Source organism: Acipenser ruthenus, chromosome 45, assembly GCF_902713425.1.
Source record: "Acipenser ruthenus chromosome 45, fAciRut3.2 maternal haplotype, whole genome shotgun sequence".
Classification (NCBI taxonomy): domain Eukaryota; kingdom Metazoa; phylum Chordata; class Actinopteri; order Acipenseriformes; family Acipenseridae; genus Acipenser; species Acipenser ruthenus.
The window spans coordinates 2,931,715-2,947,120 of NC_081233.1; the positions used below are offsets into that span (position 1 = coordinate 2,931,715).

Here is a 15,406-nt window from a genome sequence, read left to right on the forward strand (position 1 = left end):
ATATTATCATGCAATGCTGGCTCTGAGGATCAGTCTTGATTTGGCCTCCCCAGGGCATTAGCATTATTATTATTATTATTATTATTATTGATTTCTTAGCAGACGCCCTTATCCAGGGCGACTTACAATTGTTACAAGATATCACATTTTTACATTATACAGATTCACATTATTTTACATACATTATTATTATTATTATTATTACAGCTTTTGAATGCATTTTATTTATTTATTTATTTAAATGTTATATATTTATTGAAGTTAATTAGTTCATTCTTTTCTGTTGAGTCCCGCTGGCATAATCGTGTTCAGTCTATTTATCCATTTACTTTCTTTTATTCTTCTATATGTCGCATTGTCTAATTTGAGCTGTTCTAATACTACAAACTTTACATCATTTATGTCATGTCCCTGACTGGTGAAGTGCTGTACTATTGGTTTATTCATTTTTTTATTTCTAATTAATGAAAGATGGTTCTGAATTATTTTATATAAAGTTGTTCCAGTCTCTCCAACATATTTTATTTCATCACATTTTTCACAGGATATTTCATAAACAACATTGCTATTTTTACAGTAGGTGTTAGTTTTTAGTGGCTATGTAGTGTTCTTATGTTTAATTGTATTTTTACTTTTGTCCGTGTATTTACACACCTTACATGTATTGGTGCACGTGTTCGTATAACCTATTTTGTCAATTATTCTTTCATGTTTATTGTGAACTAAAATATCACCTAAATTAGCTTCTCTTTTGAATGCTACAACTGGGGCCTTAAGAAATACTTTTTTCAATTTTTCTGAATTATGTAGAATCCGCAAGTGTTTCCAAACTATCTTAGAAATATTGGGCAAAAGTTTAGAGTAAGTCATTACTAATGGGACTCTTTTGACCTTTTTATCTCTATTTTTATAATCTAGTAGATCATCTCTTTTTAGTTTATCCACTTTTCTTAACTCCTTCTCTATAATTCTTTTTTTGTATCCTCTTTTTTAAGGTTTGTTTTTAATACATTTCTTTGATTTACATAGTCACTTTCTTTAGAGCATATTCTTCGTATTCTTATTCCTAATAGCCTGCACTAATCGATTATTGGGCAAATTAACCAATAACATTGAATGGGCACGAATGCAATTCAAGCCCACTAAATCAAGGAGCATCTCTATAATTAAAGGCAAAGTAGTAGATAAAACATTCTTCATTAATGGTGAGGCAATACCAACAGTGTCTGAGAAGCCAGTGAAGAGTCTTGGGAGATGGTACGACGGGGATCTAAAGGACAGTTTGTGTGGGAGAAGTTAGACAACAAGCAGTGGAAGGGTTGAAGAGCATAGACAGCTGCGCTCTACCAGGTAAACTAAAACTCTGGTGCTTTCAGTTTGGTCTACTGCCGAGGTTGCTGTGGCCACTGACTGTGTACGAGGTTTCTTTGACAACAGTAGAGAAGCTGGAAGCTTTAATCAGTTCATACATCAGGAAATGGTTGGGAGTTTCACGCTGCCTCAGCAGAGTGGGACTTTATGGTAAAGGAATACTGCGGCTACCAGTCTCTACTCTAACCGAGGAGTTTAAGTGCGCCAAGGTCAGACTGGAAATTACATTAGTAGAGTCACGCGACAAATCCGTAAGGGAGGCAGCACCTGTGTTGAAAACTGGAAGAAAGTGGGCGGCAAAGAAAGCTGTGGAAGATGCAAAGGCTGCCCTTCGAATTGGTGATATCATAGGGCAAGTTCAGCATGGAAGAGGGGGTCTTGGTTTCAGTTCAGCTCCTCCTACATGGCACAAGGCAGCCCCAGCTCAAAGGAGGAAGCTGGTAGTCAACGAGGTGCAAAAGCAGGAGGAGAGGATGAGGTGTATAAAGGCCATTTCCCAGGCCAAGCAGGGAGAATGGATGAGATGGGAGAGTGTGGAACAACGCAAGATTGGCTGGCAAGACCTATGGTCAATGGAGCAGAGCAGGATCAGTTTCCTCATCAGGTCAACATATGATGTTCTCCCATCACCACAGAACCTAAACCTCTGGGTAGGAGAGGATCCCTCATGTCCTTTGTGTTCATCACCTGCAACATTAAGGCACATTTTGACAGGATGTAAGGTGGCTCTTAACCAAGGACGGTTTACTTGGCGCCATGACCAGGTGCTGCGATGTTTGGCCTTAGCATTGGAAGACAAGCGTAACATGACTAATAAGTTGCCACCTGTTCCATCAAAACATTACACACAAAAGACAACATTCCTCCGCCCAGGAGAGCAACCACCAAGAAAAGGTGTTAAAACCAATCCTCGCCCAGGACAACTGGAAGCTGCTAGAGACTGGAAAATGCTGGCAGATGCTGGTCAACGGCTTATTTTTCCACCTGAGATTGTCACCACTAACCTTCGACCAGATATTGTCTTGTGGGCTGGATCAGCACGCCTTGTTCACCTGGTAGAGTTAACAGTGCCATGGGAGGATGCTGTAGATGAGGCGTATGAGAGGAAGAAACTGCGGTATGCTCAACTAGCCACTGAAGCGGAACAGCGAGGATGGAGAGTCCGGGTTTACCAAGTGGAAGTGGGTTGTCGAGGATTTGTGGCACACTCTACAACCCGGTTTCTCAGAGACGTCGGATTCAGTGGCCAAGAGTTGCGTCGCACAGTGAAAAACTTATCTGAAGCAGCAGAGAGGAGCAGCAACTGGCTGTGGTTGAGACGGTAAGATTCTGGCTGGGGATCTCAAGCACAATAGAAAGAAAGCAACGCTGATGTACAGGTAAGTAAGCCGGGCTGAGTTGAGTGGGGGACGGAGGGGGGTGATGCTGGGACGCCAGAATCACCGTCGAGCCCTCTTGAAGTGTCGTGGGCTAGTCGACGAAACACTGAGGATGGAAGGTGCCCACTTGAAAACCCCAGAGATGTACCCTACTTAGCTCCTTCCAGACGGTTGTCATGCTGTTGCGCTGGGGAGGCCGCACTGTGGTTGATCCCTGGAGCCAGCATCACAGCCGTTGTGTGTGCTGATGCACCAGGGAGGCAAAATAAGCTGATCCCTGGAGCCAGCATTACACTTCAGCCATTAACACCAGGCAGAAGGATATCTACATCATCATATGGAAGGAAACGTAAATGGATGGAGACACATATGGATCACATTAGTTTACTTAGTTGGTGCTTATCTTGGCGAGAGCCGAGTTCAAATCAGCATGAAGTTTTAACATCTACTCTCGTGTAATGGAAATCTAGACCCTTTGGGATTTCCCTTTTAGTGTGTATTGGATTGCAGAGGACATGTGTAAATACTGGTGCATGTCAGTAGGTTTACAGAAGAGCTCTGTCTCAATTGAACCCTCTTCAAGTTTTACTATGGCATCTAAAAATTCTATTGATTTTCTTGACCATCGAAAATCCACTTTAATATTACTGTGTATTTCATTTGCCATTTTATGAAACTGGAAAAGAGATTCTTCTCCATGTGTCCAAACCCCAAAAATATCATCTACAAACCGAATGTATTCTAAAGGTTCTCTTTCCGATTTTCTAAGTAATTGTTCTTCCCATTTCCCCATGTATGTACTCACAAAATGCATTCCTAATTTAGATCTTATTGCGGTACCATCATTTTGTTTGTAATTCTTATCAACAAATGTAAAATAACTGTTTTCTAAAACTACGTTGATCATGTTCAGCACCTCTGCTGTTGGTATTGATTTATCCAGTCTATTATCTAGTGCTTATTGACAAGCTTCTAAAGTTTCTTTACGAGGGACACTTGGGCACAAGGATTTTACATCCATGCAAAATAAAATTCTCTGGAAGGTTGTGTTTTAGTGATTCAAGTCTTTTTAAAAATTGTGTTGTATCTTTAACAAAGCTTGGTAATTTCTCAACATGTGAAATTCTCAAAGTTGTTTTTCTGCTATTTCAGCTATTATGTGTGTTGGATTATCAATTGTACTGACTATCGTTCGCATAGGGTGATTTTCTTTGTGCATTTTAGGATTTCCTCTTGCTAGGCCTGTTCTTGCATTATGTGGCTGCATGTATTTTTTTTAATTCTTTTGATATAATGCCTTTATTGTATAGTCTCTCCGCAATTTCCTTAACCTCTTTTACCGATTTATTGATCTTATTGCTTTTAACTTCTTCATATGTAAATGTATTATTTAATTCACATTCTACAGATTTCATATAGTCATCTGTGTTCATTATCACTACTCCTGAGCCTTTATCTGCTGGTCTTATATCAAGCAGCTTCTTGAAGGATCCCAGGGTGTCAGCTTCAACAACATTACTGGGGAGTTGGTTCCAGACCCTCACAATTATCTGTGTAAAAAAGTGCCTCATATTTTCTGTTCTGAATGCCCATTTATCTAATTTCCATTTGTGACCCCTGGTCCTTGTTTCTTTTTTCAGGTCAAAGTCGTCCCCTGGGTCAACATTGTCTATACCTTTTAGGATTTTGAATGTTTGAATCAGATCGCCGCATAGTCTTCTTTGTTCAAGACTGAATAAATTCAATTCTTTTAGCCTGTCTACATACGACATGCCTTTTAAACCCGGGATAATTCTGGTTGCTCTTCTTTGCACTCTTTCTAGAGCAGCAATTACCTTTTTGTAACGGGGTGACCAGAACTGAACACAATATTCTAGATGAGGTCTTACTAATGCATTGTAGAGTTTTAACATTACTTCCCTTGATTTAAATTCAACACTTCTCACAATATATCCGAGCATCTTGTTGGCCTTTTTTGTAGCTTCCCCACATTGTCTAGATGAAGACATTTCTGAGTCAACATAAACTCCTAGGTCTTTTTCATAGTTCCCTTCTTCAATTTCAGTATCCCCCATATGATATTTATAATGCACATTTTTATTTCCTGCATTCAATACTTTACACTTTTCTCTATTAAATGTCATTTGCCATGTGTCTGCTCAGTTCTGAATGCTGTCTAGATCATTTTGAATGACCTTTGCTGCTCCAACAGTGCAAATTTAACGAGTTTGCTTACTATACCAGAATCTAAATCATGAATGTAGATTAGGAATAGCAGAGGACCCAATACTGATCCCTGTGGTACTCCACTGGTTACCTCGCTCCATTTTTGAGGTTTCTCCTCTAATCAGTACTTTCTGTTTTCTACATGTTAACCACTCCCTAATCCATGTACATGCATTTCCTTGAATCCCTACTGCGTTCAGTTTGAGAATTAATTTTTTATGCTGGACTTTGTCAAAAGCTTTCTGGAAATCTAAATAAACCATGTCGTATGCTTTGCAATTATCCATTTTCAATGTTGCATCCTCAAAGTCAAGCAAATGTTATTGTAAATAAATATAAACCTATGGTCAGGTACTGTAGTATTTTCTATTACGTTACTAAAGATAGGAATGTTAATCGCTATTAATCTCATAGTTTTGCTACTCCTGCACAGCTATAACGTTTCTCTTTTTTTAAAAAAAAAAAAGGGTTTGGAGAGTGACATTAGCTTCATTATTGTTATTCTAAATATTGCAATTACTATTAGTATTATTAAAATAAAACATGACATAGGCTACCTCGAATGTTGCTCACTCCATCTGAAAACGAGTTTTAAATGCAGCATCAGTGTAGCCGCTCTATCACGACATTCTCAACGTAATTTTCAACCCTCACTGGACTGTCTGAGTTCACTGCTGTCCCAGCCGCTAATGCTGCAATATTCATTGTTGAGTATACTGTCATGTAGGCATGATGCTGTCTGTCTTCCAGAAACTTCTGCAAAACTAACCCGATTGCAACTTTGTCCGCCATTTTTGAAAACGTTTGCTAACATATCGTTCAATAAGACCTAACTTCCGCCTCGTGGAGCCACAAAAAAAGAGTTCTGCCTATTGAACGCAGGAATCCAAAGTGGCTGAGATGCAGCGGTAACTTTTATGATGTGTGACCATAAAGACGTGAAGTTTTATAGTATAATAATCGATGAAAACATGTACTTGTGATAACACAAACATGTACTTGACTGTATTTTTTTAAATTGTAGGATTGATGAAAACACACAGTTTGTTTTGGGTTCAGAGCCAGCTCACCTCCACAGCTCCCAGCCTCTCAGCTGCTGTTTGTTTGTGTTTACAGAGACCAGCACCATCACTGAGAGATACACCCTGATTGAAGAACTGAAAACCTGGAATGAAGCTCAGCAGTACTGTAGAGAATACCACACTGACCTCGTCAGTATAAAGAACACCAGTGAAAATGAAGAAATAGTGAAGAAAGCGCAGGGCAAGCCCTTCTGGATAGGCCTGTTCAATGAGCCCTGGAAGTGGTCACACCAGGGGGATAGCTACACATTTCACAACTGGTACTCTGGGGAACCAAACAACTGGGGAGGGTATGAGAACTGTGCGACGATCAGCTACACTGGTGAATGGAATGATGATGACTGCAACTATCAGTACCCCTTCTTCTGCTGTGATGGTGAGGAATCTGTTCAGACTGTGTTCTCATTTAATTCAGTGTAAACCTGCAGGTTCAAAGAGGGAAGCATGATTAGATCTCTTCAATAGGTCCTGGTGGTGACAAATCTAGCAGTTTCCAGAGAGGGTTTAAATGGGGTTAAAAGGGTAAACAAATGGGGGCTCCTGAGTGGCGTATCCGGTAAAGGCGTTCTGCGTGGAGTGCAGGATGCGCCTATAGCCTGGAGGTTGCCAGTTCGAGTCCAGACTATCGACCGTGGACAGGAGTTCCCAGGGGTTGGCACACAATTGGCCGAGTGCCGCCTGGGGGGGCTTAGGTCACCAGGGTGTCCCCAGCTCACCGCACACCAGCGACCCCTTTAGACTGGCCGGGCGCCTGCGGTCCTGCCTATACGTTGCCCAGAGCTGAGTGGTCCTCCGTCGCTGTAGCTCTGAGGTGGATGCATGGTAGACCTGCAGAGTGAATAGAAGCGTACGTCTAACAGCACACGTTTCGGAGGACACGTCTTCGTCCCTCCTGAGTCAGCGCGGGGGTGGCAGCGATGAGCTGGGTTGAAATTAAACAAGAATTGGGCTTACCAAATTGTGGAGAAAAATAAGACAACTAATTGGCGATTCCACATTTTAAAAATATAAGTAAATAATAAAAGGGTAAACAAAACCCCAGTTATATTTCCTTAGGCTTTAAGGTATTGTGCTGTGCTGTGCAATATCCTATAATAACAAGACATGTACCTTTACACATTCTAAAATAAAATTAACATTGATTGACAGTGAACTGAGTTTTTCTCAACGATTTCTTTGTCTACCTGGTGTTTCCATGACCTTCGTCACTCATGCCAGAATGATACTCATGTTACAGTACAAACCACAAGCATGTTGTTAGTATATTTATTATCACCATACACTTCTACTAGTATCTTACATTCTTACAAGCCCAGTCATCTGTGACTGTTGGTTCCATTTCCAGTGGAAATCTTTTCTGTGAAGAACACGTTTTCACTCATCTTTATTGTGCTGTCCCCTCTCCCCAGGCGGCTCCTCTGGTCAGTGTTTCTATGAAGGAACTTGGAAGACATGGCAGGAAGCTCAGAGCTACTGCAGAAAGCAAGGCAGAGACCTGCCCAGCATTCAAGACCAGGCCAGGGCTAATGAGCTTATAGATCTTATACCTTCAACTAGTGACTCGGATCACTGGATCGGGCTGTATCATGACAAGGAGAATTGGCAGTGGTCCAGTGGAGGTGATGTCATCTACTTCAACTGGGAACCATACCTCTTCTGTGCTTCAGTCAATTCAGAGGGAGAGTGGGAGGATTCACTCTGCAGTCAGGGAAACTATTTCATGTGCTACAGCGGTGAGTTGAGATTCAATTCCTTTGTTAATGAAACAGCTGACCGGACTGGGGGATGAAGCCAGGTCCCCTGGATGCTGCACAGGGGCCATAATCTTGAAACGTTCAAAAGAAGAAACATATTTTTGTTATTAAGAAAAATGTTAAGAAAATGTGTTATTCATACCACAGTTCCTTATGATTGTTTTTCCTTCATAAGAAACTTAAGAACATGTGAATTCTTCAAAGAAATGTTCTTATTGTTTTGTTTAGATTGTTTATATTCCAGACAGCAAAATCCTTGTCTTAAATATCTAGCCCTTATTAGATATGTAGAAGAAATATGTTTAGCAGTTAAATAACTATTTGTATTAGAATAAAAGGTGATAAAGAAGGTTGTAGCTTTGCTGTATTATGTGAAGTGGGCTGAACCTCACATGACTGATTTGTTTGTTATGCAAATGGAGTCTGACAGGTATTCTGCAATATATACAAGTTGCATCTCCATGTTACAAGTTATTTTCAGTCACCATGGGCAAATGATCTGACAGACTGATACACAGTTTATAGCACAGCAAGTGCTCGGTTGGCAGGTGCTTCCCTAACCAACACTAGGCTACATAAATGCCATGTTTCATGAGGTACAGTCTCCACAGTGATGAGCCAGTCTTGTTGTTCGTGACAAATGTAACTTTTATTTCTCTTTTAAACAGTTTCATTTCCCCACTTTGCTATTAAATACTTTTCAGATATAAACTAAAGAGACTCCCATGCACTGCTAGAGATGCTGCTTTTCAGGACCTTGATAGCTGAGCCGAGTGTGACTCGGGTTCAATCACTATACAACAGGAGAGGCAGCGCACCTCTACAGCAGACATTGATTTTGATCTGCTGTTTGTGTTTACAGAGACCAGCAACATCACTGAGAGATACACCCTGATTAAAGAACTGAAAACCTGGACTGAAGGTCAGCAGTACTGTAGAGAACACCACACAGACCTCGTCAGTATAAAGAACGCCAGTGAAAATGAAGACCTAGTGAAGCAAGCGCAGGGCAAGCCCTTCTGGATAAGCCTGTTCAATGAGCCCTGGAAGTGGTCACACCTGGGGGATAACTACACATTTCACAACTGGAACCAGGGGCAACCAAACAGTGGGGGATGGGGTGAGAACTGTGTGACGATCAGCAAGACTGGTGGATGGAATGATGATGACTGCAACAATCCGTTCCCCTTCTTCTGCTGTGAGGGTAAGGATCCTGTTCAGACTGTGTTCTCATTATGGGTGATGTGGATTGCAGCTATCAGTACCCCTTGTTCTGCTGTGACTGAAGGCTCCCTGTTCAGTCTGTGCTCTTGTTCAGCTCAGTGTTTATACCCCAGTCTGTGAGCAGGGACTCAGAGGCTCAGTCCATCTGATCCTACAGTAGCTGTCTGACCTCCAGAGCAGGGCAGGGTGTAGCCTAGAGATCTGAAGAACCAGAAACCTGCCTCGTCATTAAGAGTGTGAGAGGGAGCAGCTACCCCTCATTGTTATACCCAGGAGAGACGTGTGCTGTGATATACATTCTTACTGTCTATTTATTATATTTATTTGTAAACAATAAACCATGTCATTGTCAGAATTGCCCTGGTGGAGACAGCAGCATAGACACAGTTTCATTGAAATGCATTTGAACAATACACTTAAAACAGGAAACACTAAATCTTGTTGTTGTGTGTTTTCTTTACAGATTCAGACCCCACAAGCCCCCCTTCCACTCCGGTCTCTCAAGGTATGCAGTGTAATCACTTCAGTGGATTCAGAACCACTGCAGGAACAATTGTTCAAGTTTTGCTGCCGTTGATCATGCATGAGTCAGTACCATTAAAAGATCATATTGCCAGTCATAAACATGTAGAGAGAACAAGAAAGCAAATAAGACGGCAACAATGACAAAGCATGCATTCACTATACTGAAAACTGAGGTCTAAGACACTGCATTCACGATGCTGAAAACTGAGGTCTAAGACACTGCAATCACTATGCTGAAAACTGAGGTCTAAGACACTGCATTCACTATACTGAAAACTGAGATCTAAGACACTGCATTCACTATGCTGAAAACTGAGACCTAAGACACTGCATTCACTGTGCTGAACACTGAGATCTTAGACACTGCATTCACTATGCTGAAAACTGAGATCTTAGACACTGCATTCACTATGCTGAAAACTGAGATCTTAGACACTGCATTCACTATGCTGAAAACTGAGATCTAAGACACTGCATTCACTCTGCTGAAACTGAGGTCTATCCACTGCGTTCTCTGTGCTGAAAACTGAGATCTAAGACACTGCATTCACTATGCCGGAAACTGAGGTCTAAGACACTGCATTCACTCAGCTGAAAACTGATATCTAAGACACTGCATTCACTATGCTGAAAACTGAGATCTTAGACACTGCATTCACTATGCTGAAAACTGAGATCTTAGACACTGCATTCACTATGCTGAAAACTGAGATCTAAGACACTGCATTCACTATGCTGAAACTGAGGTCTAAGACACTGCGTTCTCTGTGCTGAAAACTGAGGTCTAAGACACTGCGTTCTCTATGCTGAAAACTGATGTATTTTTTACTTGTGCAAATCCAAACCTCTCAAGCCTTCTCTCAACCCCAGCCTCTAATGGTATGGAGTGCACTAGCTCAGTTTGAATGTGGCTTTGTAATAAATTACTTATTGTTTAATTGTATTAGTATGTATTTATTGTCCTGGTGGAGACAGCAGCATAGACATAGTTTCATTTAAATGCATTTGAAGAATACACTTGAAACACGAAATACTAAATCCTGTTGTTGTGTGATTTCTTTACAGATTCAGACCCCACAAGCCCCCCTTCCACTCCGGTCTCTCAAGGTATGCAGTGTAATCACGTCAGTGAATTCAGAACCACTGCAGGAATCTGGCTTTGTTATAAACTTTCTTTTTTCTCTCTTTCTTTTTAAAGAAGCAGAATCCTCGAGGCCCCCTTCCACTCCGCTCTCTCAAGGTAAGTGCAGTTTGAAGATGGCAGTCTGTTTAGTGTGATTGACAGCCCACCTCACGTGTCATGTGATCCACTAGAACTATATAAGCTGTGGGAGAGCTGTGTGCAACTATTCAGCAACAACACTAGGAGAGCAGACGGTTGTCTTTCGGTTTGGAATCCTAGTATATAGAGTTACATTATATTGTCCAGTACAAATAATCTGTCTACAGGTAACCCTGTTTATACTGTTGAAAACTGCCCTAACATTAGACACTCATCTAAACATCTAAACACAAGAGTTCATCTCTGAAAGTCTACCTCTACACGTCTGCTTCTTGTGTTCTAGGTACCAGCATGCCACCTGAGCCCTGCACTTAACTCACATTCAGATTTCCCTCTAAGGGTGAAATGCGCACATTTTTCACAATAACTGGCAACAAGGTTCCACACAGTTTATTAACTTTTACAATTGATCAAATATCAACCTCACTCGAGACCCCAGCATTTCATTTTGAGAGCATTCGTGCAAAGCATTAACATAAGCACATTTCCGTGTGTCTTGCAGGTGATTCTCTGATTTCCCTGTTAAAATGCACATCACATTAGTACAGAGCTCGCTCGGGCTGCAGTGAATCCAGTAGTGCAGGACGGGCGAAGCAGGCGGCTGGAGATTCTGCCTCTAGGGAGAGGGCTGCCCGGTGCTGCTTAGGAACGTCTCAGTTTTGAACTCGTCATATAATTGAAAACGTTTTTGAAGCACAATCTTACTGCATTATTTAGAAGTACAAATAGTCAACATAAATAAACATAAATAAAAATCACAATATTCATATTATAATTTAGCTGACGACTTTATCCAAGGCGACTTGGAGAAACTAGGGTGTGTGAACTATGCATCAGCTGCAGAGTCTCTTACAATTACGTCTCACCCGAAAGACGGAGCACAAGGAGGTTAAGTGACTTGCTCAGGGTCACACAATGAGTCAGTCGTTGAGGTGGGATTTGAACCCGGGACCTCATGATTACAAAACTGTTTCTTTAACCACTGGACCAGACTTTCACAGGTTTTGTTTTATTTCCCTTTTAAAAAACAAACATTTCAGAAATATCATCATATCAAGCGTTTAGAAACTGGTAAAAATGTAATCTCAATATTTGAGTTGAAAATACACAGGTAAGTGTACAGTGTAGTGATTGAAGACGACATACCAGGTGCATTTGTTTGCAAGTTGAGTTTAGGTGACTTCATTCGCGTGTCTCTGTTGAAACTCAACATGACAGCTGCACCAACGAAGAAAAAAAAGCAATGTTTCAGTAAAAGACAAAGCTAAAACACAATCTGATTATCTCTGTGAGGATGGTGGGACACTATTGTTCAAGTTTTGCTGCCGTTGATCATGCATGAGTCAGTACCATTAAAAGATCATATTGCCAGTCATAAACATGTAGAGAGAACAAGAAAGCAAATAAGACGGCAACAATGGCAAATCATGCATTCACTATGCTGAAAACTGAGGTCTAAGACACTGCAATCACTATGCTGAACACTGAGATCTAAGACACTGCATTCACTATACTGAAAACTGAGATCTAAGACACTGCATTCACTATGCTGAAAACTGAGATCTAAGACACTGCATTCACTGTGCTGAACACTGAGATCTTAGACACTGCATTCACTATGCTGAAAACTGAGATCTTAGACACTGCATTCACTATGCTGAAAACTGAGATCTAAGACACTGCATTCACTCTGCTGAAACTGAGGTCTATCCACTGCGTTCTCTGTGCTGAAAACTGAGATCTAAGACACTGCATTCACTATGCCGGAAACTGAGGTCTAAGACACTGCATTCACTCAGCTGAAAACTGAGATCTAAGACACTGCATTCACTCTGCTGAAACTGAGGTCTATACACTGCGTTCTCTGTGCTGAAAACTGAGATCTAAGACACTGCATTCACTCTGCTGGAAACTGAGGTCTAAGACACTGCATTCACTCTGCTGAAAACTGATATCTAAGACACTGCATTCACTCTGCTGAAAACAGAGGTCTAAGACACTGCGTTCACTATGCTGAAAACTGAGGTCCAAGACACTGCGTTCACTATGCTGAAAACTGAGGTCTAAGACACTGCATTCACTATGCTGAAAACTGAGGTCTAAGACACTGCGTTCTCTATGCTGAAAACTGATGTATTTTTTACTTGTGCAAATCCAAACCTCTCAAGCCTTCTCTCAACCCCAGCCTCTAATGGTATGGAGTGCACTAGCTCAGTTTGAATGTGGCTTTGTAATAAATTACTTATTGTTTAATTGTATTAGTATGTATTTATTGTCCTGGTGGAGACAGCAGCATAGACATAGTTTCATTTAAATGCATTTGAAGAATACACTTGAAACACGAAATACTAAATCCTGTTGTTGTGTGATTTCTTTACAGATTCAGACCCCACAAGCCCCCCTTCCAATCCGGTCTCTCAAGGTATGCAGTGTAATCACGTCAGTGAATTCAGAACCACTGCAGGAATCTGGCTTTGTTATAAACTTTCTTTTTTCTCTCTTTCTTTTTAAAGAAGCAGAATCCTCGAGGCCCCCTTCCACTCCGCTCTCTCAAGGTAAGTGCAGTTTGAAGATGGCAGTCTGTTTAGTGTGATTGACAGCCCACCTCACGTGTCATGTGATCCACTAGAACTATATAAGCTGTGGGAGAGCTGTGTGCAACTATTCAGCAACAACACTAGGAGAGCAGACGGTTGTCTTTCGGTTTGGAATCCTAGTATATAGAGTTACATTATATTGTCCAGTACAAATAATCTGTCTACAGGTAACCCTGTTTATACTGTTGAAAACTGCCCTAACATTAGACACTCATCTAAACATCTAAACACAAGAGTTCATCTCTGAAAGTCTACCTCTACACGTCTGCTTCTTGTGTTCTAGGTACCAGCATGCCACCTGAGCCCTGCACTTAACTCACATTCAGATTTCCCTCTAAGGGTGAAATGCGCACATTTTTCACAATAACTGGCAACAACGTTCCACACAGTTTATTAACTTTTACAATTGATCAAATATCAACCTCACTCGAGACCCCAGCATTTCATTTTGAGAGCATTCGTGCAAAGCATTAACATAAGCACATTTCCGTGTGTCTTGCAGGTGATTCTCTGATTTCCCTGTTAAAATGCACATCACATTAGTACAGAGCTCGCTCGGGCTGCAGTGAATCCAGTAGTGCAGGACGGGCGAAGCAGGCGGCTGGAGATTCTGCCTCTAGGGAGAGGGCTGCCCGGTGCTGCTTAGGAACGTCTCAGTTTTGAACTTGTCATATAATTGAAAACGTTTTTGAAGCACAATCTTACTGCATTATTTAGAAGTATAAATAGTCAACATAAATAAACATAAATAAAAATCACAATATTCATATTATAATTTAGCTGACGACTTTATCCAAGGCGACTTGGAGAAACTAGGGTGTGTGAACTATGCATCAGCTGCAGAGTCTCTTACAATTACGTCTCACCCGAAAGACGGAGCACAAGGAGGTTAAGTGACTTGCTCAGGGTCACACAATGAGTCAGTCGTTGAGGTGGGATTTGAACCCGGGACCTCATGATTACAAAACTGTTTCTTTAACCACTGGACCAGACTTTCACAGGTTTTGTTTTATTTCCCTTTTAAAAAACAAACATTTCAGAAATATCATCATATCAAGCGTTTAGAAACTGGTAAAAATGTAATCTCAATATTTGAGTTGAAAATACACAGGTAAGTGTACAGTGTAGTGATTGAAGACGACATACCAGGTGCATTTGTTTGCAAGTTGAGTTTAGGTGACTTCATTCGCGTGTCTCTGTTGAAACTCAACATGACAGCTGCACCAACGAAGAAAAAAAAGCAATGCTTCAGTAAAAGACAGCTAAAACAAAATCTGATTATCTCTATGAGGATGGTGGGACACTATTGTTCAAGTTTTGCTGCCGTTGATCATGCATGAGTCAGTACCATTAAAAGATCATATTGCCAGTCATAAACATGTAGAGAGAACAAGAAAGCTAATAAGACGGCAACAATGGCAAAGCATGCATTCACTATGCTGAAAACTGAGATCTAAGACACTGCATTCACTATGCTGAAAACTGAGATCTAAGACACTGCATTCACTATGCTGAAAACTGAGATCTAAGACACTGCATTCACTCAGCTGAAAACTGAGGTCTAAGACACTGCGTTCTCTGTGCTGAAAACTGAGGTCTAAGACACTGCGTTCTCTATGCTGAAAACAGAGATCTAAGACACTGCATTCACTCAGCTGAAAACTGAGGTCTAAGACACTGCGTTCTCTATGCTGAAAACTGAGATCTAAGACACTGCATTCACTATGCTGAAAACTGAGATCTAAGACACTGCATTCACTCAGCTGAAAACTGAGGTCTAAGACACTGCGTTCTCTGTGCTGAAAACTGAGGTCTAAGACACTGCGTTCTCTATGCTGAAAACAGAGATCTAAGACACTGCATTCACTCAGCTGAAAACTGAGGTCTAAGACACTGCGTTCTCTGTGCTGAAAACTGAGGTCTAAGACACTGCGTTCTCTATGCTGAAAACAGAGATCTAAGACAC

At 41.1% G+C, this 15,406-nt stretch overlaps 1 protein-coding gene across 1 annotated transcript in view; it reads left to right on the forward strand.

Moving 5' to 3' along the window:
• LOC117404931 (C-type mannose receptor 2-like) overlaps positions 1–11,386 on the forward strand; it is a 52,928-nt gene extending 41,542 nt beyond the window's left edge. Inside the window, exons 4-8 of the mRNA XM_059013039.1 lie at positions 6,093–6,434; positions 7,468–7,791; positions 8,675–9,016; positions 9,500–9,535; positions 11,346–11,386. Coding sequence (XP_058869022.1) covers positions 6,093–6,434; positions 7,468–7,791; positions 8,675–9,016; positions 9,500–9,535; positions 11,346–11,386 — 1,085 coding nt within the window. The remainder of the gene's footprint in view (positions 1–6,092; positions 6,435–7,467; positions 7,792–8,674; positions 9,017–9,499; positions 9,536–11,345) is intronic.
• Positions 11,387–15,406: the final 4,020 nt, after the last annotated feature.